This window comes from Lepidochelys kempii, chromosome 23 (assembly GCF_965140285.1).
Source record: "Lepidochelys kempii isolate rLepKem1 chromosome 23, rLepKem1.hap1, whole genome shotgun sequence".
NCBI lineage: Eukaryota > Metazoa > Chordata > Testudines > Cheloniidae > Lepidochelys > Lepidochelys kempii.
Window position 1 is genome coordinate 15,321,921 of NC_136402.1, and position 25,747 is coordinate 15,347,667.

General features: G+C 62.4%; 2 protein-coding genes across 10 annotated transcripts; one reads left to right on the top strand and one right to left on the bottom strand.

The window, feature by feature from the left end:
- Positions 1-715: 715 nt before the first annotated feature.
- Positions 716-24,894, bottom strand: EMP3 (epithelial membrane protein 3 (MAM blood group)). Of its 4 annotated transcripts, none has more exons than XM_073322175.2 (5): positions 24,627-24,882; positions 3,331-3,416; positions 2,959-3,061; positions 2,063-2,203; positions 716-1,680 (listed from the first exon to the last, which is right to left on the bottom strand). In XM_073322175.2, the coding sequence occupies exons 2-5, from the start codon at positions 3,406-3,408 to the stop codon at positions 1,511-1,513; spliced, it is 492 nt and encodes a 163-aa protein (XP_073178276.1). In that variant the 5' UTR covers positions 3,409-3,416; positions 24,627-24,882; the 3' UTR covers positions 716-1,510. The 4 variants fall into 4 exon arrangements, with proteins under 4 accessions (XP_073178276.1, XP_073178275.1, XP_073178274.1 ...); XM_073322174.2 differs by lacking the exon at positions 24,627-24,882 and adding an exon at positions 6,727-6,815; XM_073322173.2 differs by lacking the exon at positions 24,627-24,882 and adding an exon at positions 5,648-5,758.
- ODAD1 (outer dynein arm docking complex subunit 1) lies at positions 11,338-23,036 on the top strand. Of its 6 annotated transcripts, none has more exons than XM_073322029.2 (15): positions 11,338-11,494; positions 12,176-12,254; positions 13,514-13,613; positions 14,710-14,899; positions 17,700-17,822; positions 18,173-18,286; positions 18,428-18,552; positions 19,354-19,541; positions 19,684-19,818; positions 20,052-20,134; positions 20,564-20,732; positions 21,061-21,224; positions 21,667-21,770; positions 21,982-22,060; positions 22,165-23,036. In XM_073322029.2, exons 2-15 carry the CDS (start codon positions 12,188-12,190, stop codon positions 22,198-22,200), a joined length of 1,677 nt encoding a protein of 558 aa, XP_073178130.2. In that variant the 5' UTR covers positions 11,338-11,494; positions 12,176-12,187; the 3' UTR covers positions 22,201-23,036. The 6 variants fall into 6 exon arrangements, with proteins under 6 accessions (XP_073178130.2, XP_073178132.2, XP_073178129.2 ...); XM_073322031.2 differs by lacking the exon at positions 18,428-18,552 and adding an exon at positions 18,780-18,847 and having other exon boundaries at positions 11,339-11,494; XM_073322028.2 differs by lacking the exon at positions 11,338-11,494 and having other exon boundaries at positions 12,176-13,613.
- Positions 24,895-25,747: the final 853 nt, after the last annotated feature.

The following is a 25,747-nucleotide window of genomic DNA, read 5'->3' on the forward strand; positions in this document are numbered from 1 at the left end:
GTTGGCAGGGGCTGCTTCGCTCTGGCTCCTCCCATGATTTCCTCTGCTGCTCATTTTCACAGCGCCTGGCCTCGATTTATGTGTGAGAAAGGGACTTTTGGGCAGGAGTGGAAGAACGCTGGGCCTCCTCCCCCCAAATGAAAGCACTTTAGTCGCCACGGGTGGGACTGCTCACAGCACACTTCCCATTGCGCCAGGGCCAGTTCACTGGCTACATTGACTCCGGGATAGTCAGGCTCCAAGCCAGCACCTTTCCCTGGTGGGGGGAGAGAACCCAGGAGTCCTGGCTCCCAGCTCCGGGTGAGCGACAATAAAATGTCTTAGCCTTAGGAGCCCAGCTTTATTCCCTGGCCTGAAAGCCTCTCTGCGGGGAAGGGAGTTCCTACTGTATTTGCAGTGCAATAAAGAGGTTTGTTGTTTGATCCCTGCTCTCTGCCCCCAGCCCTGATCTTTGCAGGGCATGCCAGCCTGGGGGCAAATCCACTACATTCCCTCCCCCCCAGCGCAGGGTGATTTCCACCCCCATCGGGCAGCCTAGAGAGTTGGTGTGAGTGGGGGGCAGGTGCGTAGCCCGGCCCTACCCACAATCCCTTGCTCCTGGAGGGAGATGGTCACACAGGGGTGTTTGTGGCTCTGCCACAACTCGCTTGGCCCGGCTGTACCCACAATCCCTTGCTCCAGGCAAAAGTGCCGTCAAAGCCACCAGGCGAGTAGATAAGGTCACTTTTTTATTGTCCAAACCTATAAATGATGGAGCCCAGGCACGGGGCTGGACAGAAGCCGTGCACTGAGATGCTGCCGAAGGAAGGCTCCCCATAGCCCCCTGGGAGCCCAGAAATCCCCGCCTCGGGGAAGAAGGGGTATCCCTTCCCTGGGACCACCCCTCTGGTGCCTGCCTCCTTCCTAAGGAGTGAAGGGTGCAGCACTGTGGAACTGCCACCTGTCAAGGAGGGGTGGACCCCAGATTTATAAGCCATGTTCTGGACCAGGGGCTGCGGCTTGGCTAAGCCCTGCCCCCCATCTCTGCCAGCCATGGGCAAAGGATGTGACACCCCCCCAGATTTCTATGTGATGTTCAGGGGCGTGGCACCCAGATTTGTAAGGCATGGCCAGGGGCCCCATCCCCAGCGTGTTCAGCAAGATGATTGGACAGTGTCACCCCAGCCAGGGGGATCCTCTCCATGACCAGGGGAATGGCTTGGGTTGTCCCACCCACAACAGGCTGGGGAACAGGGGATGGCCAGGGGGCCTTGTCATGGGGGTAGGAGGGAGCCCTGGCCATGGGTGGGAGGAGAGCAGGTGCCCATGCAGTGGGGGACCCGACCCTGGGTGCCCCGGCACAGGCAAGGCGAAGGGAGCTGGGTGTGGCCAGGACAGGCTCCAGGGCCCCAGTGGTGTGTGACAGCCAGGCTGCTCTGGGGCAGGGGGAAGGGATCAGCCCATGAGGATGACTCCCCCACCCCAGCATGGGCCATGGTCAGGAGCAGCCCCCCCACGATGGGGGCAGGGGTCACTCCCTCTTGCGGAGGTGGATGTACATGATGCCACTGAGCAGCGCCAGGGGGAAGGCCAGCCAGGCCAGCACGAAGCAGTAGCCGAAGGAACCACCCGGCTGCCGGTGGTGGTGGAATTTGCTCACGTGGATGGCGTAGATCAAGGCGGCTGTGAACACCGAGAGACCTGCACCGGGGGTGAGGGGGGGACAACAGAGAAAGGAGGGGTGAGGGGCAGGTTCAGGCCAGAGCAGCCAGGCGTCCTGACTCCCAGCCCACCCCCACTAACCACTAGCCCCCACTTCCCTCCCAGAGCTGGGAATAGAACCCAGGAGTTCTAGTTCCCTGCCCCCACCTTCTAACCACTAGCCCCCACTCTCCTCCCAGAGCCAGGGATAGAACCCAGGAGTCCCGGCTCCCAGCCCCCCCCCACCACATTGACACCACTAGACCCAACTCCCCTCCCAGAGCTGGGGAGAAAAGTGGTGCTGTGACACGGCCCCCCTGGGGCAGGGTGCGGGGGCTGGTTACACAGGGCCCCCTTGCATGGGGCGGGGCTGGGCACTCACAGGCCAAGAGCTGGCAGACGCCGGTGGCGTAGAAGAGCCCCCCGCGCTCCATGGTGTAGAGCTGGTACATGAAGAGGATGAAGGCGAAGCTGGAGAAGAGCAGAGCCAGGACCATGAGGGCTTGGACGGCATGGAGCCACTCTGGAGACCAAGGAACAGCCGCTGGTGAGACCACAGACCCCTCGCCCGGATGTGGCCCCTCTGGGGTAAGGTGCGGGGGCTGGGTATACAGGGACCCCTTGCCCGGTGCCAGGATGTGGCCCCTCTGGGGTGGGGCACGTGGGCTGGGTATACAGGACCCTCCCCCGGTGCTGGGACGCAGCCCCTCTGGGTTGGGACACGGGGGCTGTGTTGTTTAGGGACCCCCCCCGGCGCTGGGACGTGGCCCCTCTGGGGTGGGGTGTGAGTATACGGGGACCCCTCACCCAGTGCTGGGACGCAGCCCCTCTGGGGTGGGACACGGGGGCTGTGTGTTTAGGGACTCCCCCCCCCGCCCCCGGGGTGGGGCACGAGGTGCGGGGGCTGGGTATACAGGGACCCCTTGCCCGGTGCCAGGATGTGGCCCCTCTGGGGTGGGGCACGTGGGCTGGGTATACAGGACCCTCCCCCAGTGCTGGGACGCAGCCCCTCTGGGGTGGGACACGGGGGCTGTGTGTTTAGGGACTCCCCCCCCCCCCGCCCTCTGGGGTGGGGCACGAGGGCTGGGTATACGGGGACCCCTCGCCCGGCCCAGAGATGCAGCCCCTCTGGAGTGTGGTGCGGCTGGCCCAGAGTATCTGGGACCACCCCATCCTGTCAGTGCCCCCTGGCACTCCCCCTCATGCTTACCACCCCCTTCCCCCCCATCCCAGAACAACCCCAGCCATTCCCTGCCCCGCTCCGGGACCCCCACTCACGGCTGTCGGCAACAGAGGCGCACACCCAGCTCTGGGTGCTGTTGTCGTACAGACAGTCGTACCACAGATTGACGGTCTCATCATCCGGCAGCACCCACCACGACTGGGGGGACAAGGGGGTTAGCACAGGGCCCTGAGATGGCCTCCCCTCCCCCTGCCTGGGGACTTGGGCCAGGGCACCTGGGTTCTCTCCCTGGCTCTGGGAGGGGAGTGGGGGCTGGTGGTTAGAGCAGGGAAGCTGGGAGCCAGGACTCCTGGGTTCTGTCCCTGGCTCTGGGAGGGGAGTGGGGGCTGATGGTTAGAGCAAGGAAGCTGGGAGCCAGGACACCTGGGTTCTCTGCCTGGCGTGGGGGGGGCGGTGGGGCGTCTCACCTTGTCCAGAGTGGCAACGAAGAGCAGCACGAGGATGAGGACGTGCAGGCCCGTGATGGCAAAGAGGAGGAAGCTCATGGCGAGTGCTGGGGGGGGTGTCAGAGATAGCGGGTGTCAATGGGGAACGTGCCCATGCCCAAACACCTCCTGAGGCCTGGGCCAGATCCTCACCCCCCCACTCGTCAGGACATCCCCCAGGCCTTTCCCCACAAACCAGCCAGGAGCCAGCCCACACCCCTGTCCCCCCGGATTCCTGGCTACCCCCCAGTCCTTCCACGCCCCCCTCCCCGGTCTCCTGCTCGTCCCCACGCACTTCCCGGTTCCAATCCAAAGGGGAAGACTAACTCTGAGGTGGGAAGTTCCCAGCACCCCCCCAGGCACCGTCCCGCCCCGAATCTCTGACTCCACTCCCCACCCCCCATGCACACACACAAACATCCCTCTGTCCCAGCCTCCCCTAATGGGTTCCAGATGCTTCAGGATCATGTGAGTGCTGGGTGTGGGACTGGATTGACCCCCACTCCCTTCCCAGAGCCAGGCAGAGAACCCAGGAGTCCTGGCTCCCAGCCTCCCCATTTATGAGATGGCAGGGCGGGATCCCGGGGTAGATGGGCCCGGAGGTCTGATCCGGGGGGCAGGGAGGGGACAGGATACTGGGGTAGATGGGCCTATCAATTTAGCACTGAATATTTCGTCCTACTCAGGAATTCCCAATTTGTTCCTGGCCTCTCAGCTGGGGCATGTGGGAATCCCGCCCTCCCCCCTGGCTCCATCGGCCTCTGGGGTTGGGTTCAGGCCAGCTCCCCCCACCCCATGTTTCCATGTAGGATGGCACTTTATACAGGGACCCCCCGCCGGTGAATTGAGGCAGGCCAAAATGAATCAGTTGGGACTGTGGCAGGGTTCACCCCCCCCAGTTTGTGGGGGAAATAGGAAATATTTACAGAGCACAGCCTCAGTATTACAGCTCGTTTCAAACATGCTGCATCCGTGAGCACAGCACCCCCTAGAGTCTGTGCTGACTGGGGAGAGCGCCCCCTGCTGAGCCCCCCGCCCTGCTCCCCGCAGCCCAACGCCCCCTGCTGAGCCCCCCACCCTGCTCCCCGCAGCCCAACGCCCCCTGCTGGGCCCCTCGCCCCGCTCCCTGCAGCCCAGCGCCCTCTGCTGAGCCCCCTGCCCCTCTCCCCGCAGCCTAGCGCCCCCTCCTGAGCCCCCTGCCCTGCTCCCCGCAGCCCAGCGCCTTCTGCTGAGCCCCCCGCCCCACTCCCCGCAGCCCAGCGCCCCCTGCTGAGCCCCCTGCCCTGCTTCCTGCACCACAGCGCCCCCTGCTGAGCCCCCCGCCCCCTGCAGCCCAGCACCTTCTGCTGAGCCCCCCGCCCTGCTCCCCACAGCCCAGCACCCCCGCTGAGCCCCACGCCCCGCTCCCCGCAGCCCAGCGCCCCCTGCTGAGCCCCCCGCCCTGCTTCCTGCACCACAGCGCCCCCTGCTGAGCCCCCCGCCCCCTGCAGCCCAGCACCTTCTGCTGAGCCCCCCGCCCTGCTCCCCACAGCCCAGCACCCCCGCTGAGCCCCACGCCCCGCTCCCCGCAGCCCAGTGCCCCCTCCTGAGCCCCCTGCCCTGCTCCCCGCAGCCCAACGCCCTCTGCTGAGCCCCCTGCCCCAGCACCCTGAAGCCCAGTGCCCCCTGCTGAGCCCCCCGCCCCGCTCCCCACAGCCCAGTGCCCCCTTCTGAGCCCCCTGCCCTGCTCCCCGCAGCCCAACGCCCTCTGCTAAGCCCCCTGCCCCAGCACCCCCTGCTGAGCCCCCCGCCCCGCTCCCCACAGCCCAGCGCCCCCTGCTGAGCCCCCTGCCCTGCTCCCCGCAGCCCAACGCCCTCTGCTGAGCCCCCTGCTCCAGCACCCTGAAGCCCAGCGCCCCCTGCTGAGCCCCCTGCCCCACTCCCCGCAGCCCAACGCCCTCTGCTGAGCCCCCTGCCCTGCTTCCCGCAGCTCAACGCCCTCTGCTGAGCCCCCCCGCCCCAGCACCCCCTGCTGAGTCCCTGCCCACTCCTTGCAGCCCAGTGCCCCCTGCTGACTCCCTGCCAGCTCCCTGCAGCCCAGCATCCCCTGCTGAGCCCCCCGCCCTGCTCTCTGCAGCACGGCACCCCCCATAGGGGCACTGGGGGCCACTCTGATTCACAGTAACCCCCTCAAAGGCAGCCCCAGCCCTGCCCGGCAGTGCTGGTGACCGGCCTGGCTCCCAGCCTGGGGCCGTTCAGCCACAAGTTAGTATTTTCTGTTCTAAATCAAGACACCATTGAAGAGACACAAACAACTGACCATTGATTGCAGTGGTGATGGCCTGGCTGGGACTGGCTGCCTCACTGAACGGGCCCAGGGCCTCTCCCCTCTGGGCGCCGGCTCCCATCCGGTCCCAGGGCAGGGGACAGGCTGGCTCAGGGGGGCAGGGAATGGGGCTCGGGGCCTTTCTCCTCTAGGGGGTGCCGGCTCCCATCCAGCCCCAGGGCAGCGACTGGCTGGCTCAGGGGGGCAGCGAATGGGGCACGGGGCCTTTCCCCTCCAGGGGGCGCCAACTTCTATCCCACTGTGGGAGTCCGTTGGTCTCAGCCCAGCTCCTAGTGGGATGGGGGTCCACAGACACCAAGCAGAGCAGAGTCCAAGGGCTGGATGGATCCAGAAACAGGGCCCTCCTCTAGGGCTGTATGTACTTTGGGGGCAGGGGTTGGGCGGACTGGGGGGGGTTGGTGTTCGTGGGGGAGTGGCACTGTGTGTGCTGGGGGGGAGCTGGGTGTACCTGGGGGGCGCTGCATGTGCTGGGGTGGTTGGGTGGGGTAGGAAGGCAGTGTGTGTGCTGGGAGGGGTGTTGGGGGGGGCACTGTGTGTGCTGGGGGGGGTGTTGGGTGGGGCGCTGCGTGTGCTGGGGGAGGGGATGCTGTGGGCGGGAGGGGCTACCAGAGGCCGCATAGCGCCCGGGGCAGGGGTTCAGGGGTTGTTTCTTCCCCTCTAAACCAAGAGCATGGAAGTTGGGGGGAGCAGCCAGAGTCCTGGGACCGCCCCCCCGCACAGCAGCTAGTGCAGAACTTTTACACTCCGCAAAGAAAACGTCCAGACAGAGACCGACCGACCGACCCACAGACAGACAGAGGCATCTCCCCTCCTGCAGGGTGGTAAAGGGGCAGGACCCCAGCAGGGCAGGGAGTTAAGGGGGGCAGGTCCCCCAGCGGGGAGTTAAGGGGGAGAAGGTCCCGCAGCAGGGAGTCAAGGGGGGCAGGTCCCCCAGCAGGGAGTCAAAGGGGGCAGGTCCCCCAGCGGGGAGTTGGAGGGGGGCAGGGAGCAGGTCCCCCCCAGGACAGAGTGAAAGGGGGCAGGTCCCCCCCGCTGGAGGGGGTGGGGGATACCTGGCGCTGCAGACGGGCTGGGGGGGTCTCTCCTCTTTCGCGCCGGCTGCCTCTAGCCCTCTCTCTCTGCCCGTCTGAATCCTCCTCCCGCTCCCCAGCCCTACCCCTGGCAGCCGCCCCAGCAGGGAGGGGCCGGACGGGGCTGGCGTGTGTCTGGCGAAGTACAACCCCCTGGATTTCCACTCCCGGGGGGGGCATCCCCGAACGCAGGGGAACCCCCAGAGCGATCCACCCCCCTCAACGTGGTAACCCCCCAGAACAATGCCCAGCATCCTCCCCGAAGACTTTGCTGCCGGCCAAAATCATTCCCCCCAAGCCCCCCGCCCCAGGTAAAGTCGGGAAGCAAACTGCAGGAGTTTGTGCCCCGTCATAAAAGACCCCCCCAACATTTGAACAGAACCCGTAAATTTCACTCCACCACTGCTAACCCCCCCACAATGGATGGCAGATGGGAAGGGCTATGGGACACTAGCCCCCCGGGGCCAGCCAGGGACCCCAATCCTGGACAGCAAAGAGGGCAGGTTAATGGGGTCTGTGAAGCCCACTTTTAAAGAGTTAATAAGATTCCCCCTCCCCTGGGCAACTGGGGCTTTCACTTCCCCATTGAGGTTTGCACAAAATAAGGAGCCCGTGCTGGGGAACCAGGAATAGAAATAAACAGCTCTTTATCTTGGGGAGTGGTTAAAACGCAGGGACGGGGGCTGGGAGCCAGGACTCCTGGGTTCTATCCCAGCACTGGGAGTGGAATGGGATCTAGTGGTTAGAGCAGGGGGGCTGGGAGCCAGGACTCCTGGGTTCTTTCCCAGCTCTGGGAGTGGAATGGGATCTAGAGCTCAGCAGTGAGCAGAAGGCAAATACCCATGGATGCAGCTGCCCCTCCCCACCCTGGCTTGGCTATTGCGGGGGGCCCTGGTGGCGACCCCAGGTACCTCAGGCAGAGAGCTCAAGGGGGCGGAGATGGGGCAATAGGAAAGCAGACCCATGTATCATCATCTCCGCACTCAACATCCTGTCCCCTGAACCCGCAGCCCAATCAGGCACATGGTGCCCTGGCAACAGTCATTGCAAGCAGCATGGCAACCGCTGTGATGGGACAAACACAGATGGGCGGGTGGGGTGTTCGGGTTTGGTGGTTTCCTGTGCTGGGGTGTTGCGTGGTGTGTGGGGGTGTGTGACCAGAGGCCCATGAGTCACACAGCCCCCAGCAGCCCAACCCACTCCTGGGTGTATTCACACAGCTGTACCAGCACCCTGCTCATACACCTGCCTCCCCATCTGTTGCACCCTGCTTCCCGGTGCACCCCACCTGCCCAATGCACCTGGCTCCCCCAGCTATGCACCCCACCCGCTCAATACACCTGCCCCCAGCTATGTACGCGCCTCAGTGCACACTGCCCCAATGCACCCAGCACCCCAGCTGTGCACCCCGCTCCCCAAAAATAACAAGGAGTCCGGTGCCACCTTAAAGCCCAAATAAATCTGTTAGTCCTTAAGATGCCACTGGGTTCCTCGTTTTTGTGGATACAGACTAACACCCTACCCCTTGATACCCACTCCCCAATGCACTCAGCCCCCCAGCTGTGTATCTCCCCTCCCCCAATGCACCCAACTCCCCCAGCTATGCACGTGCCACAATGCACCCAGCCCCACAGCTGTGCACTTGCTTCCCTATGCCCCTGGCCTCCTACCCGTGCACCTGCCCCCCCTATCCGTGCACCCTGCTTCCCAGGGCATCCAGCACTCCAGCTGTGCACCCCACTCCTCTATGCACCCGCCCCCCTCAGCTATGCACGTGCCCCATGCATCCACGGCCCCCCAGCTGTGCACCCCACCCCTCTATGCACCCCACCCCCAATACACCATCCCCCCAGCTGTGCACGCGCCCCAGTGCGTCCAGGGCCCCAGCTGTGCACGTGCCCCAGTGCTCCCAATCGCAGCGCTCCATCCACTTCCCAGGCCCAGCACACCGCTCCCGTCCCGACTCCCGCCACAGACCAGGGAGGGAGGAACCGCGCATGCGCGGGGCGCCCGCTGGAGGACGGGGGAAGCCGAGAGGGGCGGGGTTCGCGCACTGGGCGAGGCCTCGGTGGAGGGTGGGGGAGGAGAGAGGGAAGCTGTTGGGACAGCGCATGCGCAACATCGGCCCATCTTGCTCAGGGTGGTGATTTAGGAGTCTGGGGGTGGGAGTGACGCCAGGCTCCGCCCCCTGAACTAGCCACGCCCCCTTGCCTCTCCTGGCCTCCTGGTGAGACACCCCATCACCCCCAGGGCAGGGTTTAGGGCCTTGGCGTGACTTGGCGGGGCCTTGGTGTGAGCTGCCGGGGCCTTGGCATGATGGGGCCTTGGTGTGTCCTGACGGGGCCTTGGTGTAAGCTGCCAGGGCCTTGGCGTGACGGGGCTTTCGTGTGAGCTGCCAGGGCCTTGGCATGATGGGGCCTTGGTGTGACCTGACGGGGCCTTGGCATGACGGAACTTTCATGTGAGCTGCCAGGGCCTTGGCGTGACGGGGCTTTCATGTGAGCTGCCGGGGCCTTGCTGTGACCTGACGGGGCCTTGGCATGACGGGACCCTGGTGTGAGCTGCCGGGGCCTTGGCATGATGGGGCCTTGGTGTGAGCTGCCGGGGCCTTGGCATGACGGGGCCCTGGTGTGAGCTGCCGGGGCTTTGGCATGACGGGACCCTGGTGTGAGCTGCCGGGGCCTTGGCGTGCCGGGGCCTTGGTGTGAGCTGCCGGGGCCTTGGCATGACGGGACCCTGGTGTGAGCTGCCGGGGCCTTGGCATGACGGGACCCTGGTGTGAGCTGCCGGGGCCTTGGCATGACGGGGCCCTGGTGTGAGCTGCCGGGGCCTTGGCATGACGGGGCCCTGGTGTGAGCTGCTGGGGCTTTGGCATGATGGGGCCTTGGTGTGAGCTGCCGGGGCCTTGGCATGACGGGACCCTGGTGTGAGCTGCCGGGGCCTTGGCATGACGGGACCCTGGTGTGAGCTGCCGGGGCCTTGGCATGATGGGGCCTTGGTGTGAGCTGCCGGGGCTTTGGCATGACGGGACCCTGGTGTGAGCTGCTGGGGCTTTGGCATGATGGGGCCTTGGTGTGAGCTGCCGGGGCCTTGGCATGACGGAACCCTGGTGTGAGCTGCCGGGGCCTTGGCATGACGGGACCCTGGTGTGAGCTGCCGGGGCCTTGGCATGATGGGGCCTTGGTGTGAGCTGCCGGGGCTTTGGCATGACGGGACCCTGGTGTGAGCTGCCGGGGCCTTGGCGTGCCGGGGCCTTGGTGTGAGCTGCCGGGGCCTTGGCATGACGGGGCCCTGGTGTGAGCTGCTGGGGCTTTGGCATGATGGGGCCTTGGTGTGAGCTGCCGGGGCCTTGGCATGACGGGACCCTGGTGTGAGCTGCCGGGGCCTTGGCATGATGGGGCCTTGGTGTGAGCTGCCGGGGCCTTGGCGTGCCGGGGCCTTGGTGTGAGCTGCCGGGGCCTTGGCGTGACCTGACGGGGCCTTGGCATGACAGGGTCTTGGCATGACGGGGCCTTGGCGTGGCATGACGGGGCCACTGGGGCCTTGGCATGACCTGCTGGTGTCTTGGTGTGATTGGACGGGACTTTGGTGTGACCAGCTGGAACCTTGGTGTGACCAGCTGGGGACTTGGATGGGGCCTTGGCATGATGGCATGACCTGCCATGTGCTTGGTGTGACAGGACTGTGGAGTGATGTGGCCTTGGTGTGACCTGTCAGGACCGTGGTGTAGTGGGGCCATGGTGTGACTTGATGGGGCCATGGCGTGACATGATGGGGCCTTGGCTTGCCATGGCCTGCTGTAGCTGGGATGTAGCGGGAGCTTCTGGGGCCATGGTCAGATGGGACGGTGTCTTGCTGTAACCTGATGTGTCTTTGGGGTAATTGGGCCTTGGCGTGACCTGATGGTGTGTTGGCATGACAGGAGGGGGCAAACATGGGACAGAGTCTTAGCGTGGCCTGAGGGCACCGAGGTGAAATGAAACAACCCTGAGCAGCAATGGCCCCCCCCTGTGGTCGTGACAGAGCAGCCATCCCATTGGGACACAGAACTGCTGGGGAAGGGAGCAGTGTCAAGTGTCCTCCCTCACCCTGTGGCCCCAGCTCTGCTGTCCCTTGGCTCCTCCCCCACATCCTGGCATCCCCCACCCCAGCAGGACCCCACCCCAACCTGCCATCCCTGGTACAGGCACCTGGGGGCTCCCTGGCTTGGAAATAAATACCTCCTGAGTCCCTGTTCATCCAGCCATCGCACCCCTCTAACCACTAGGTCCCACTTCCCTCCCAGAGTGGGGATAGAACCCAGGAGTCCTGGCTCCCAGCCCTCCGTCCCCCCCTGCAGTGTAGACATTCTGCATGGCTGGGGGCGGGAGGGATGGGGGTGTGTTTGTGGTTGGAGTGGGGTGGGGAGGGGGGAGAGGGGATGGGTGTGGGGTGGAGTGGGGGAAAGGGAGGTGGGAGGTTGGTGGGGGGAATAAAGAGGATTTTCCAGCATGGCTCTCCGGTTCCCCCTAATCTGACACGCCCTCCTTTTCTCCCCCCAGGGCTCTGTCCTCTCCCCTCATTGGCTGAGGTATTTCTGCTTCCTGGAGACGGTTACTAACAACTCGGGCAGTGCAGGGTAGTGGGGACCGGGATGCTGGCAGGCGAGGAGAGGCCAGGCGTGATCCCCGCACCTCCCTGTGCCTGGCACGGGCTGCGCCCCCCCCGAGCCCACTGACCACCCCCCCCAGACTGGCTGCCGGACAGTGAGGTAAATCCCTGCACCCAAGGGTGGGGAGTACTGGGGCTAGGAAGGAAATTGGATCCCAGATCTCCCCCCACCCTGAACCTTCCCCCCAAACTCTCCCCTGAGCCTCCAAACCTTCTCCCCAACTCACCACCGACCCCCGAACCTTCTCCCCAACTCACCACTGACCCCTGAACTTTCCCCCTAAACTCTCCCCTGAGCCCCCCGAACCTTCCCCCAAAACTCGCCCTGACCACCTGAACCTGCCCCCAGCCACAGAACAAACCACCTGATCCTTTGCTCCCAAATGACCGCCTCCCAAACTCCACAGCTCCCTGAACCTTCCCCCCCAATCCCACCCCACCAACTCCTTAAACCCTCCTAGCCCCTATGCACCAACCCCATGCCTTCTCCAGCCCCTCCAAAGCACGAGGTGGGGGATGGGGGCAGCGTTAGCCTCGGCTCGTGACGCTCCACCCCAGAATCAGCCACATGCCTGATAGCGCGAGGGCTGCCCCAGAGCCTCAGGAGGTTACCCCCTCTCCTGATGTCCCAGTGCTGGGCTGGGCACCCCCGGCGTGCCCCCAATGTCCAGCCACACCCCCTGCACCCCCGTCTCTCTCTGGGCCGTGGCAGCCGGGATCCAGTTAAAAGCCCTCTCTCTCTCTCCTCACTGTTCTTTCTTGGCCACCTGTCGGCGAGGAGGAGGAGGAAAAGATGCCACTGCACCGATCCGCCTCAAGTACCCGCTCGGAGGGCAGCGACCTGGACCTGGAGGGCATCGGTAATAGCTCTGCCCCAGGGCTTTGTGGGAAGTCTACGGGTTGGCATCTCCTGGTTGCCAGCAGACAGAATGGGAGCTACCCCACTGCCTCCGGCTTGGACTTGCTGCCGCTGCCCTCAGCGTGGCCCCGCCCCCTGTACTCTGCCGCCCAGTGCCCATGTGTGGCCCCCGCCTCCTGTGCTCTGCCCCCACAGTGATTCCTGTACGGCCCCTTCTCCGTGCTCTGCCCCCTGGTACCCACCCCATGGCGTTCCCACCCCATGCACTCTGCATGGCCCTACCCCCAGCATGGCCCCATGCCCAGTACTGCTGTGTGGCCCTACCCCCTGTTCTCTGGCTCCAGTGCCCCACAGTATGTTGTTCCAGTGCCACATGGGGCTCCCTACTCATGACCCTACCACTCTGGTGCCCGCCCTGTTTTCTCTCCCTGCCCCACGTCTCTGTCCGACCCCTGTCCCGTGCCCTCGGTCCCAGAAGCTGGTGGTAACAATACCCTGGCCCTCCCAGCACTACCCCATCAGCCCAGCCAGGGCAAGGGGTTCCCCCCCACGCTGGGGGACATGTCCTTCCCTGCCAGGATGCCAGAGGCTGTGGGGAAGGCATCTGGGAGGGGGGCAGCAGGGCTGGTGGCCAGAGGACCAATCCTGCCTCTGGGGATGGGGGCAGCACCTCACTTAGCCAGATCACTGCACTTAACGGACTTTGGATTGACCCCAGGGGGCTGAGATCAGAACCTGGCTCTGTCCCCATTGCAGTCAGGAGTGACTCCAGATTGATCCCAGAGGGCTGAGATCAGAACCTGGCTCTGTCCCCATTGCAGTCAGGAGTGACTCTGCATTGGCCCCGAGGGGGGTTGAGGCTGAGATCAGAACCCGGCTGCCCTCTGCCTTTAGCCCCTCCCATCCCCAGATATCCCACCCCCAACTCTGTCCTGGCATGGGGCATTGTCCCATGGCTGGGATGACGCCAACGCTTCACTCCAAGATGTGGAACCTTGGAAGTGGGACCTTGGTATGATAAGGGGTCTTGGCGTGATGGGATGGGGTATTGACATGACAGGGTGAGGCCATGGCAGACCTTGGCATGACATGATGAGGCCTTGGCGTGACGGGGCATGGCCTTGGCGTGATGTCACGGGGCCTTGGCGTGACAAGACAAAGAATCTTGGCCTCAGATGACAAAGGCCTCAGACTCGTCTGCTGCCTTCTCTAACTATTCCCTTCCTCCCTTTTCTGACCCCCCCCATCTCACGCCCCCAGCCGAGAGTGAGCTGGCCAAACTGCAGCGCCAGTTCCGGCTGCTAGCGGGCGACCGCCATGCCTACACCCTGCAGTCCCAGGAGACCATCCGCAAGCAGCTGTAGGTACCCCCCTGCAGTCCCTGGGGCCAGGGTCACCGGGCTGGGGCAGGAAACCTGGGAATGATCCCTGACAGCAGGGTCACCGGGCTGTGGGGAGGGGCCTGGGAATGATCCCTGGGGGTGGGATCACTAGGTTAGGGGGAGGGACCCAGGAAAGATCCCAGGGGTTGGGGTCACTAGGCTGGGGGGCAGGTTCAACACACAAACCTATACAACGCAACGAACACTCCCCTCACGCTGTAACACAGACTGACGCACTCCCCTCTGCACACTGATGCGTTATTGATGTAACACTCAGCCCCCTAACAACCCACGTGGACCTAGCAACACTCCCCACCACCACACACACACACTAGGCTGAGTCACTGCCCTCTGCCCTCCCCCTTCCCCCATGCTCACACTTGCTCAGACGAGATCACACACACGAGTCCCACACTGGATCACACACAGTGGGTCACACAGATGCATACAGTCAGACAAGCTCACACTAGATCACGCTTGCACATTTGAACACCCACACGCTCGAACACCTACACGCTCGAACACCCACACTCCCGAACACCCACACTCCCGAACACCCACACGCTCGAACACCCACACGCTCGAACACCCACACGCTCGAACACCCACACTCCCGAACACCCACACGCTCGAACACCCACACTCCCGAACACCCACACTCCCGAACACCCACACTCCCGAACACCCACACGCTCGAACACCCACACGCTCGAACACCCACACTCTCACATTAGATCAAACCGTAGCTTACACACAAACCAGGTGACCCAGACTCACCTGCCCACAAGATCCCACGTTCGATCTCACTTGCACGCAACACTGTGCAGACACCAGATCCCACAAGATCCCACCAACACATGACGGATCACCATAGATCACACACGAGATCTCTCTGACACCCACCAGATCACACACACTAGCTCCACACCCTCCAGTAGCTCCAGCCCCTGCCGCCTCCGCTTCCCCTCCACCCTCCGCCATGGGGCCCCACCGCTGCCACCACCCGGCGCTGCCCACCACCCGGCGCCTCTCCCTGCCCCCCATCTCTGCTGGACACCCTGGTGTCTCCGGCAGGGCCGACCTGCAACGGCTAGAGAAGGAGCGGGAGGGGCTGCTGCGGGAGCTGCGGGTGGCGGAGGGCCGTGCCAACAGGCAGCGGGAGCAGGAGAAGGCTGGCAGCCTGCGTGCCCTGCTGCGACACCAGGACCAGGTGGAGGAGCAGGCGGCCGCGGAGAGGAGGACGGTGGCCCAGCTAGACCATGAGGTACCATTGGCCTGGGAGGGTGGTGTAGTGGTTAGAGCAGAGGGGCTGAGAGCCAGGACTTCAGGGTTCTCTCCCTGGCTCTGGAAGGGCAGTGGGATCTAATGGTTAGAGCAGGGGGGCTGGGAATCAGGAGACCTGGGTTCTCTCCTGGCTCGGGGACGGGAGTGGGGCTGCGGCAATCAGACTGTGTCCCTGGCAGGGCTCCCCCTTCTCCTGTTCCCTGGTGAGTGGACAGGGTGGGGTGGGGTTGGAGGGGAGGCTTGGTGTGGCTCTTCCTCTATCCCACAATGCTATGTGGGGAGTTACCCACAAGGCCTTGAACAATTTCAGAAAGGGGAACTAAACATAAATGAGGAGGTTAGTGAAACAGAAATTAAAAGGTACAGTGCCAAAAATAAAATCCCTGCAAGCTGCATGGAAACTTTTTAAAGACACCATAATAGAGGCTCAACTTAAATGTATACCCCAATTTAAAAAGCATAGTAAGAGATCCAAAAAAGAGCCACCGTGGTTAGACAACAGAGTAAAAGAAGCAGTGAGAGGCAAAAAGGCATCCGTTAAAAAGTGGAAGATAAATCCTAATGAGTAAAATAGAAAAGAGCATAAACTCTGGCAAATGAAGTGTAAAAATGTAATTAGAAAAACCAAAAAAGAATTTGAAGAACAGCTAGCCAAAGACTCCAAAAGTAATAGCAAATTTTTTTAAAAATACATCAGACGCAGAAAGCCTGCTAAACAACCAGTGGGGCCACTGGACGATCGAGATGCTAAAGGAGCACTCAAAGACGATAAGGCCATTTCAGAGAAACTAACTGAATTCTTTGCATTGGTCTTCACTCTTGAGGATGTGAGGGAGATTCCCAAACCCGAGCCATTCTTTTTGGGTGACAGATCTGAGTAACTGTCCCTAATTGAGGTGTCATTAGAGGAGGTTTTGGAACAAATTGATAAACTAAACAGTAATGAGTCACCAGGACCAGATGGTATTCACCCAAGAGTTCTGAAGGAACTCAAATATGAAATTGCAGGACTACTAACTGTCATCTGTTACCTCTCATTTAAATCAGCTTCTGTACCAAATGACTGGAGGATAGCTAATGTGACACCAATTTTTAAAAAGGGCTCCGGAGGTGACCCTGGCAATTACAGGCCAGTAAGCCTGACTTCAATACCGGGCAAACTGGTTGAAACTATCGTAAAGAACAAAATTGTCAGACACATAGATGAACATAATTTGTTGGGAAATAGTCAACATGGTTTTTGTAAAGGGAAATCATGCCTCACCAATCTACTAGAATTCTTTGAGGGGGTCAACAAGCATGTGGACAGGGGGGATCCAGTGGATATAGTGTACTTAGATTTTCAGAAAGCCTTCGACAAGCTCCCTCACCAAAGGCTCTTAAGCAAAATAAGCAGTCATGGGATAAGAGGGAAGTTCTGTCATGGATCGGTAACTGGTTAAAAGATAGGAAACAAAGGGTAGGAATAAATGGTCAGTTTTCAGAATGGAGAGAGGTAAATAGTGGTGTCCCCCAGGGGTCTGTACTGGGCCCAGTCCTATTTAACATATTCATAAACGATCTGGAAAAAGGGGTAAACAGGGAGGTGGCAAAATTTGCTGATGTTACAAAACTACTCAAGATAGTTAAGTCCCAGGCAGACTGCGAAGAGCTACAAAAGGATCTCACAAAACTGGGTGACTGGGCAACAAAATGGCAGATGAAATTTAATGTTGATAAATGCAAAGTAATGCACATTGGAAAACATAATCCTAACTATATATACACAATGATGGGGTCTAAATTAGCTGTTACCGCTGAAGAAAGAGATCTTGGAGTCATTGTGGAGAGTTCTCTGAGATCATCCACTCAATGCGCAGCGGCAGTCAAAGAAGTGAACAGAATGTTGGGAATCATCGAGAAAGGGATAGATGATAAGACAGAAAATCTCATATCGCCTCTATATAAATCCATGGTATGCCCACACCTTGAATACTGCGTGCAGATGTGGTTGCCCCATCTCAAAAAAGATAGATTGGAATAAGTTCAGAAAAGGGCAATAAAAATAATGAGGGGTATAGAACGGCTTCCGTATGAGGAAGTTTAATAAAACGGGGACTTTTCAGCTTGGAAAAGAGGCAACTAAGGGGGGATATGATAGAGGTCTATAAATCATGAGTGGTATAAAGTAAAGAAGGAAGTGTTATTTACTCCTTCTCATAATACAAAAACAAGGGGGCACCAAATGAAATTAATAGGTAGCAGGTTTAAAACAAACACAAGAAAGTATTTTTTCACGCAACACACTGTCAACCTCTGGAACTCCTTGCCAGAGGGTGTTGTGAAGGCCAATACTATAACGGGGTTCAAAAGGGAGCTAGATAGATTCATGGAGTATAGGTGCATCGATGGCTATTAGCCAGGATGGACAGGAATGGTGTCCCTAGCCTCTGTTTGCTAGAAGCTGGGATTGGGTGACAGGGCATAGATCACTTGATGATAACCTGTCTCTTCATTCCCTTTGGGGCACCTGGCTCTGGCCACTGTCAGAGAACAGGATACTGGGCTTGATGGACCTTTGATCTGACCCAGTATGGCCGTTCTTATGATGCTACAGTGCATCCCAGCATGCTCTGGGACAGAGCCTGGGGGATCAGGCTAAGAGGCCCCCCTTCCTCTCTCCATCCCAAAGGGCACTGCTGGGCATCACGCAGAAACTCTTGGGGGTGCTATGGGGCACCCCAGGCGGTGAGACCGTGGAACTTGGGCTGTGGTTCCTAATGGTGTGTCCCCGCTGGCAGATCCGGAGCTGGGAGAAGCGGCTGGCGGGGCTGGCGAAGCAGGTGGGCAGCGCAGGAGTCAGCCAACGGCACAAGGCCCAGGGCCAGAGGAGGGTGCGCACCCTGGAGAACCAGTTGGACAAGGTGAGGGGGGTAGGGCTGTCACTGCCAGAGGGGGGCCTAATGGTTAGAGCAGGGGGGGGCTGGGTTCTATCCCAAGCTCTGGGAGGAGAGTGGGGTCTAGTGGTTAGAGCAGGGGGCTGGGAGCCAGGACGCTTGGGTTCTCTCTCGGGGAGGGGAGTGGGGGCTAGTGGTTAGAGTGGAGGGTAGGGGGGACGGGAGCCACGACACCTGGGTTCTCTCCTGGCTCGGGGAGGGGACTAGGTGTCGTTGCCGGCCCTAGGGAGTTCCATGTTGGGCGGCTCCTCCAGCTGTCTGGGCCCTTGGGGGGGGGCTAACGCCAGCATCCCCGCTTCTTGTCCCCCGCGTGTCAGGCATCAGCCCGGTTCAACTCCCAGCTGGCGCTGAACGCCGGCCTGCGCGAGGAGCTGGAGACCCTGCGTATTGAACGTGGGCGCTTCGAACACCTCTACCGCAGGCTGGAGAGGGTGAGAGCTCTGCCAGGGGAGCAGGGGTCTGGGAGCCAGGACGTCTGGGTTCTCTCCCCGGCTTAGGGGTGGGGAGTGGGGTCTAACGGTTAGAGCCGGTGGTGGTGGCTGTTAACCCCGTCTTTCCCTTCATGGTTCGAGCTGCACGGACCCCCTGCACCAGGCCTGTCACATGGTGACCAGGGATCCATCAGGCCCCACCAAGCCCAGCATGGGAAACTGGGGCACCACTGGGAGGAGCACACAGAGTTTGGCCCCACCCACCAGTAGGTGATGCACATCAAATGAAGAATTGTTGTTGGCTGATGCGGGCCCCAGTGGGAAGTAGGCATGGAATGGAGGGATCTAACTGGCCAACAAAGGTCTTGTTAAGAAATTGGTGTGGGATGGAGAGGTCTGATTGGCCAGTGAAAGTCCTGCTGTGACACAGGGCTAGAACGGAGGGATTTGATTGGCTGACAGAAGCCCATGACCTTCTCCCCTTGATTCCCAGGAGCTGCAGGAGAGGCGGAAAGCCATTGGAGCAGTGATTGACTCCTCCTCCTCGGCCTTTGATGCTAGGTAGGGCCCCAGGGTGCCCCCTGCTGGCCCTGGCGTCTCCTGCTGGACACCTGGTGCCAAGGAGACCCACAGCAATCCCTCGTGTCCCCAGGGTGCCCCTCTGCTGGCCCCAGAACTCCCCCCCCCACACCCGCTGCCCCGTGCACTCAGGATCGGCCATCCCAGCCGCACACATGTCCCGAGCCTGTCTGATCTTGCCCCAGGGTACTGTCCCCTCCAGCAGCAGCCAAAGGCTAGACGGGCTGCAGAGACTGAGCCCCCCTGCACCCTCCATGGGGCCCCGGAAAGGGCAGGGTTGGCCGGGGTCTTGGAATCTCCTACTGTATAGAGTGGGGGAGCCAGGACGCCTGGGTTCTCTCCCTGGCTCTGGGAGGGGAATGGGATCTAGTGGTTAGAGGGAGGGTGGGGTTTGGGAGCCAGGATGCCTGGGTTCTGTCAAGGGCTTTGCAGGCTGTCTGTGGGCAGGGTACCCACTTCTATTGCTCCCCTCCCCTCCCCTCCTGCAGGGACGAGGCCCAGACCAAGCTAGGGCAGCTGCGGGAGAAGGCGGAGAAGGACCTGGCCCAGTATGGGGCCGAGATGAAGGAGCTGCAGCGGGTTCTGGACCACGACCAGCGCTTACGTCACTTCCTGGACATCAAGGTGCAGGAGCGGACGTTCACCCAGGAGGCGCTGGAGGCCAAGCGCAAGAGAGGTACTAGCCAGGACGCCTGGGTTTTCTCCTGGCTCTGGGAGGGGAATGGGGTCTAGTGATTAGAACAGGGGGGCTGGGAGCCAGGACGCCTGGGTTTGGTGGCTGAGGAGCACTGACCGTGTCCGGTTTACTCCCCGTTCAGAGCAAGAGGAGGCCGAGGGGAAGCACCGGGACCCCAGGGAGGAGCTGCTGGAATCCTATGAAACTGCCTTTAAGGAGATCCAACAGCTGACAGGGGAGGACGACCTGGATGTGCTGGTGGAGAAATTCATAGCAGGTGAGGGGCACCAGGGGACGCTCCGGGGACACAGGGCCTTTCCCCTGCAGGGGGCGCTGGCTCTGATCCAGCCCCAGGGCGGGGGGCTCTCTCTCCAGTCCGAGGGCTGGGGTCTGTTGGGCTGGCTCTGGTGGAAATGGAGGGGTGTGTCGGGGGAGATGCCTTTCTGGTCGGGAGGGAGGGTCTATGGAGTTTCTTCAGCCAGGGGCTCTGACACTCCTTCCCCCTCCCAGTTGAGGACCGGAATTTCGCCCAGTTCATCTACGTCAACGAGCAGAACAACGAGCTGGAGCGACTGGGAGAGCGAATCACCCAGGTGAGGGGGGCCTGCCCCCAACGATGGCTCTGCCCCCTGCAGACAGTCCTGCCCCCAACACCCTCCAGGGCTCTGCCCCCTATAGACAGCCCTGCCACCCACTCTCCCCCATCATAGGCACTATCCCCCATTGCCCACAAGCATCCTGCTCCCCCAGAAAGCCCTGCATCCTCCCAACTCCTCCCCAGGGCCCTTTGCACCATGGACTGTCCTGCCCACCACTCCCCCCCACGGTGGCGCTGCCCCCCATAGACAGCCTTGCTCACTCTGTCCCCCATGGCTCTGCCCCCGGGGGCCCTGTCCCCCATAGACAGCCCTGCTGCTTTCCATGGCGGTGCCAAATTGCCCCCCCCCCCCGGAGGGCCATGCCTGGCACTGCATGCCCTCCCCGCTCCCGTGCCCTCCCTGTACCCCTCTGCTGCCTCCCAGGTGCGCCGGGAGATCCAGGAGGTGCAGGCCCAGAAGCAGCAGGAGCAGGAGGATCAGTGGGCGCAGACCCGGGCACTGGAGATGCAGCAGGAGGCTGTCATGCAGGAGGCCCAGGAGTTGCTGAGCAAAGAGAAGGTGGTCAGGAAAACCCTGGAACAGCTCAAAGAGGGTACGGAGCCGGGGAGGGGGGTGGGGTTTGGGGTCCCGGGACCCCCATCGCCTCTGTAAGCCATGGGTAGAACCCACGAGTCCTGGATCCCAGCCCCCTGCTCTAACCACTGGGCCCAAATCCCCTCCCAGGGCTGGGGAGAGAACCCAGGAGCCCTGACTCCCAGCCCCCCTGCTCCACTAACCACTAGACCCCACTCCCCTCCCAGAGCCAGGGGTAGAAGGAACCCAGGAGTCCTGGCTCCCAGCCCCCGCTCTGACCCACCAGCTCCCCCTCCCTAAGCTATGGATAGAACCCAGGCATCTCGGCTGTCTGTCTGTCCTGGCAGGGATCAGGTCGCTGTTCAGGAAGCTGGACTGTCAGTGCTCGGAGCTGGATTTGGCGCTGGGGTGCTCGGCTGTGGTGCAGGACAGGAACATCTCCGTGTTCCTGGGTCTCCTGGAGCAGCGGGCCCATGAGCTGTTGGCCATGCGCTCCTACCTGGCCTCCAAGGTATGGGCAGCTGGGATGGGGGGAGGCGGGGTTCTGCATAGGGGTGTGCTGGGGGATAGGACGTTGTGGATAGGGTGAAGCTGGGGTGGGATCTGTACTGGCAACAGTGGTGGGGGATGGGACGGTGGCATGGGGGGGCAGGGAGGGGGAAGTTGGGAGATGGGATGGGGAAACCAGGGGCAGGAGATTTGTGCTGGTGGAGGGATCGTGGGGGTGGGGTGGGGCAGAGGGGGCAGGTCTGTGTCAGGTGGGAGGAAGTGTGGAGGTTGGTGCTGGGGGGATCCGTCCCAGGTGGGAGGGAGCAGGGAGTGGGATGGGGTGGGGGTATGTGTGTTGGAGCAGGGATCAGGGGGATGGGATGGTCCGAGGAGGTTGTGGGGGGGCAGGAAGTGAGCCCCCCCCACCCCCAGACCATCCCCCAACCTTTTCCCCCTCCCCCCAGAATTATGATCTGCCCTACCACCCCGAAGAGACGGCTCGACTGCTCCTGGGGCAGATGGTGGGTTATGCCCCCAAAGCGTACCCCCTACGGCCCCCCACTGCTGGGTAAGCACCGTGCCCCCAACCCCCTACAGCCATGGGATCGGGGGTGGGGGTTCCCACCCACAGCACATATGGTCTAGAAAGACCTGACCCAGGAGAGGGATGGGGTAGAGCTGGGGGGCTGGGAGCCAGGACTCCTGGGTTCTGTCTTCCGCAGGAGGCAGTGGGGTTCACACATACTTAGCCCCCTCATTCTCTTTCTCTCCCCCTGCAGGGAGGAATATGAAGCTGGGAGTGAGGAAGAGGAACGACCCCTCACCCACAGTGAACTGAGAGACCGCATCCTCCGGGAGGTGAGTGGGGCCTAGTGGTTAGAGCAGGGGGGCTGGGCGCCATGACTCCTGGGTTCCTTCCCCCGTTCTTCCTGAAACAAGCTATCTCGTTTGCCTCCCCACAGGTGCTGAGCAAGGAGGAGACACCGTCCCACAAGTAGACCCAGTACACCGAGCCGGGGGGGCTGCGGGCGGCTGGGGGGGGCCCGGCAACCCATGGAGGCCTGAGGCCGGGGCTGGAGTCAGAGCTGGGTCTCCTGTGACAAATAGCATCCCGGTCAGACTCCTGTAGTGTGTGCTGCTTCCCCCCACCCCATGGTCCCCTCTTTCTCTGCCTTTCCCCCCATCCCTGTCCCCACTCGGCGCTGTCCTGGGGCTGGATTCCACCTCTGCCCTCTTCCAGTTGAATACACCGCACCACCATCGTCCCCTCTGCCTTCCCAGGCTGCCTGTCCCCCTAGATCTGGGGGAGCCTTGGGGGGAACCCCCAATACTGTTGCCCACAGCAGATCAAGCTGCCCCCCTTTCCATGTGCTGAAATGGCCGGTTCCTTTGGCCCGACAGCAGGGAGTGTGTGTGTGGGGGGGGGGGGGTTGCAAGGTGAGACACTCCCACTGTCCCCCCAAAACCACACCCCCACTCTGGGAATCTTGTCTAATCTTCAGGTCTCTCCCACCAATCAATCATGGATGGAAGCTCGTTAATTTCACACTCTGAAATTGATGTGCTCCAGATGCCCGATACCCCCCCCCATGCACACCATGTCCCCCCCACATACCACAGCCAGATGGTCCCCAAGGAGCATGCCCAGATGTGGAGCGAGGATGCCCCCTCCCGGTGAGATGGAAATTTCTCTCCCCCCCTCCCCCGAACCAGGAGAGGGCAGACCCCCAACCCCAAAGTGGAGGGTGCTGCATGGGAATCAGTGGCGGGATTGTATCAGTGGAGGGATGGAATCAGCAATAAACCCCACAAGGTTGTATTGTGTGAAACAGTGCTGCCCCCTGCCGGGCGTTTGTGTGAACTCCCCACGCCCTGGGATGCGGCCCCTCTGGGGTGGACTGCGGGGGCTGGTTATCCGGGGACCCCTCGCCCGGCGCTGGGATGCGGCCCCCCTGGGGTGGGGTACGGGGGCTGGTTATCCGGGGACCCCTCGCCCGGCACTGGGATGCGGCCCCTCTGGGGTGGGGTGCAGGGGCTGGTTATCCTGGGACCCCTCGCCCGGCGCTGGGATGCGGCCCCCCTGGGGTGGGGTACAAGGGTTGGGTATATGGGGACCCCTGGCTTGATGTCCCCTAGCACTGCACTGGGGCCAGCGCTGATGGCCAGAGCAGAGCACCCCCTATTGAGCCCCTGCCCCGCTCCCTGCTGCCCAGAATCTCCCAGAGCCAGTTAATGAACCCAGGAGTCCTGGCTCGCTGTCCCTGCTGTAACCAAGGGGCTGAGGGGAGGGGGCCCCAGGAGGCTGAAAGGTGTTGGCTGCTTCTTGCAATGCCGGCTCTGGCCACAGGAGGCAGTTCTGCCTCAGTAATGGGGCAGGTCCTGACAAGAGGGGAAAGGCCCCATGTCTTGTTTTCTGCCAGCCCCCCACAGGGGAGAGGCCCTCAGCCCCATTCCCTGCCCCGCCACTTCCAGGGAGCTTTGGGCCCAGGCTGGGGGGTGAATGAACCTTCTGTTCCTGCTGCCACCAAGGAAAGGGGAAGTGGAACCAGCGGCTGCCTTGTGGAGGGAGCATGGGGGGTGGGGGGGCGGAGGAGCTGGGAAGTTTCTTTTCAGGGGGCTCTTCCTGGCTTGCAGCGCTACAAGGCAGCTCAGAGTGCTCTGTTGGTTCCCAGGCTCTTCCTGCTCTAACCCACTCCCCTCCCAGAGCCGGGGAGAGAACCCAGGAGTCCTGGCTCCCAGTCCCCCCTGCTCTAACCACTAGAGCCTGCCCCCCTCCCAGGGCCAGGGAGAGAACCCAGGAGTCCTGGCTCCCAGCCCCCCCTGCTCTAACCACTAGAGCCTGCCCCCCTCCCAGGGCCAGGGAGAGAACCCAGGAGTCCTGGCTCCCAGCCCCCCCTGCTCTAACCACTAGACCCTGCCCCCCTCTGCCGCGCTGGCAGGGGGAGGGGCCCTCTAGGGGTCAGGACGGGTGTTATCAAACTGTGGGTCTCGACCCCGTTGTCATGGGGTCGCCAGGGCTGGCGTTAGGTGCCCTAATTGTCGTTGTCAGAAGCGGGTCGGGGTGCGAGGACCTGTGAGACCCCCTGTGTCAGGTGATGGAAGTTGGGGGCGGCGCTAGGGTTGTCCGGGCAACCAAATATTGAGATCCGGGAGGGGCGGGGCCTCCTGTGGGACATCCCTGCATTGGGGGAGGGGCGCTGCTGTCCCCCCAGCCCCGCCCGCTGGTGGCAGACGCTGAGCCAGATGTGGAGTGCAGCTGTGCGCAGCGGGGAGCCCCTCCCCCTCCCGTCACCATGGGAACAAAAAACAGTCCCCCCAAACACAGCTACAGCCCGTGGGGCACTGCTGCGGGGAAGCTCGCAGCGCCGGAGTCCCGGCTTGGGCACTGCTGGGGGGACTGATGCAGAAGTGATGTGACACTTACCGCAAAGACAGGAAACACCTTTGTTCTCTGAGCAACGCCACAGCAACCTTCCGGCAGGCCCCGGCCCTGCACCGCACCCTCCCTGGCTCGCTCCCTTTCCCCCTCTCTGCCCCAGATCTGCCCCCGGGGCCCATCCACCCTGGTATGGGTATCCTGCCCCTCGGATCCGCCCCGGGGCCCATCCACCCCGCTGTCCTGCCCCTGGGATCCGCCCCGGGGCCCATCCACCCCGCTGTCCTGCCCCTGGGATCCGCCCCGGGGCCCATCCACCCCTGTACCTTGCCCTTCCCCTCGGATCCGCCCCTGTATCCTGCCCCCTCCCAGAGCACCCGCCACACACGTCCCCTTAGGGTGAATCTCCCCCATCCCTCTCAGACCCTTCTGAAATGGTTGATGTTTCTGGGTGGGATAGGGTGTGTGCGGGAGAGGGGTTGGTGCAGAGCTCTGGGGTGCATGGGGAGGGGGTGCATGTGGGGGGCGCTGGGGGTGGGGAGCTCTCAGGTATGGGGGGTCTGTATGGGGTGTGGGGAGCTCTGGGGTGCATGGGGACCGGGGTGCATGTGGGGGCGCTAGGGGTTGGGAGCTCTGGGCTATGGGGCTCTGTGTGTATGGGGGGGGGAGCTCTGGGGTATGGGGGGTGGTGTACATGGGGGGGTGGGAGCTCTGGGGTATGATGGGGGGCTGTGGGAGCTCTGGGGGATGGGGGGGCTGTGTGCATTGGGGGTGGGGTGCATGGGGACCGGGGTGCATGTGGGGGCGCTGGGGGTTGGGAGCTCTGGGCTATGGAGCTCTGGGGTAGGGGGAAGGGTGTACATGGGGGGGGGAGGGAGCTCTGGAGTATGATGGGGGGCTGTGGGAGCTCTGGGGGATGGGGGGCTGTGTGCAGGGGGGGCTAGGAGCTCTGGGGGATGGGGGGCTGTGTGCAGGGGGGCTGGGAGCTCTGGGTCATGGGGGGCTGTGTGCAGGGGGGCTGGGAGCTCTGGGGCAGGGGGGACTGTGTGCATGGGGGTGGGGCGCTCTGGGGCACGGGGGGCTGTGTGTATGGTGGGGTGGGGAGCTCTGGGGCACGGAGGGCTGTGTGTATGGTGGGGTGGGGAGCTCTGGGGTATGGGGGGGTGTAC